The 1480-nt window shown below is 51.5% G+C and overlaps 1 protein-coding gene across 1 annotated transcript; it reads left to right on the top strand.

The window, feature by feature from the left end:
• The first annotated feature begins 102 nt into the window (after positions 1–102).
• Positions 103–1005, top strand: LOC121991550 (fasciclin-like arabinogalactan protein 3). Its single transcript, XM_042545543.1, has one exon. The coding sequence runs from the start codon at positions 103–105 to the stop codon at positions 1003–1005; it is 903 nt and encodes a 300-aa protein (XP_042401477.1).
• Positions 1006–1480: the final 475 nt, after the last annotated feature.

Here is a 1480-nt window from a genome sequence, read left to right on the forward strand (position 1 = left end):
TATCGCATTTGAGTGTTCATCGACATCAAACGCCTTCCTTTTTCTTTTTAATATATAAAAAGAATAAAACAGTTGAATAAATTCCCAGAGCATTAATCAGACATGGCCTCCAACGCCGGCGTCCTGGCCTTGCTTCTCCTCTCCGCCGCCGCCGTCGGTGCGCTTGCCTTCGACGTGAACGAGATCCTCTCACCGGAGCCCGACTTCTCCACCTTCACCAAGTACCTCACCGACACCAAGGTGGCCGACGACATCAACAGCCGCAAGACCATCACCGTCCTCGTGCTCGACAACACCGCCGTCGCGCCGCTCGCCGGCCTCTCTGCCGCCCAGCTCAAGGACGTCCTCTCCGTCCACGTCCTCCTCGACTACTACGACCCCGACACCCTCGACCGCGACTTCAAGAACAAGACCGCGCTCATGACCACCCTCTTCCAGACCACCGGCCGCGCCGCCGACAACAACGGCTTCCTGAACTACGCCGAGAAGGCCGACCAAAGCATGTTCTTCGGCTCCGCCGCCGCCGGAGCCCCCCAGGACTCTGAGCTCATGAAGGTCATCGGCGCGCGGCCGTATGATCTGTCGGTCATCCAGATCAGCAAGGCCATCATTCCGCCTGGCATCGCCGGCGGAAGCACCGCCACACCCGCCGGTGGAAGCGCCACCACCTCCCCGGCCACAGCGTCTCCCAAGTCCCCCGGCGACAAGACCACCTCCCCAGCCGTAGAGGCTCCCAAGGACGGCGCTAGCAATGCCACCTCTGCTTCTCCCAAGTCCGACCCTCCGGCAGGAAGCGCCTCCTCGCCCGCCAAGGAACCAGTTTCAGATGCCAGCTCTCCCTCAGAAGATACTCCAGACGACGGCACTGCCTCGGGTCCCGCTTCCAGCGACTCTGCAGTGGCGCCGGGCCCTGCCAGCGGGAAGAAAGCCAGCTCGGCGGAGAGGACGGTGGCTGGGGCCGCTATTGGGCTCTCCATGGGCATGGCCCTTGTTTGTGGGCTTTAAAATTAAGGCCAGGCCCAAGTGAAGAAAGAGAAAGGAAGCCTCCCACTGATTGATTGATTGATTGATTGATTAATTGCATGCGTTTGTAACCAGCTATTTGAAGGCGTTTTTCTTATATCCATTTGGCATTTATTAAAAATTTTAAAAATTGTAATCTTTTCTTTCCTTCCCGGTACCCTTGATTGGGGAGAAAGGTTATTTATTGATTAATTTGAAAGTAATGCTATTTTTCTTAAGCACAAAAACTGTTGGAAACAGAAATTATGGGAGAAGAAAAAAAAATTATAGAAAGAAAAAATATGGAAGAGGAGAAATAACTCTATGTGGAAAAGGAGTAGAAGAAAATAAAAAACTCAACTTATTTCATTCAGTGAAAAGAAGTACATATTTATATGCTTATTGGATAAGTACTAATATGAGATAATCATGACATTTTTTATTTTATTTTTTAAATTCTATCTCCACGAACTATTAT

Source organism: Zingiber officinale, chromosome 6B (assembly GCF_018446385.1).
Source record: "Zingiber officinale cultivar Zhangliang chromosome 6B, Zo_v1.1, whole genome shotgun sequence".
NCBI lineage: Eukaryota > Viridiplantae > Streptophyta > Magnoliopsida > Zingiberales > Zingiberaceae > Zingiber > Zingiber officinale.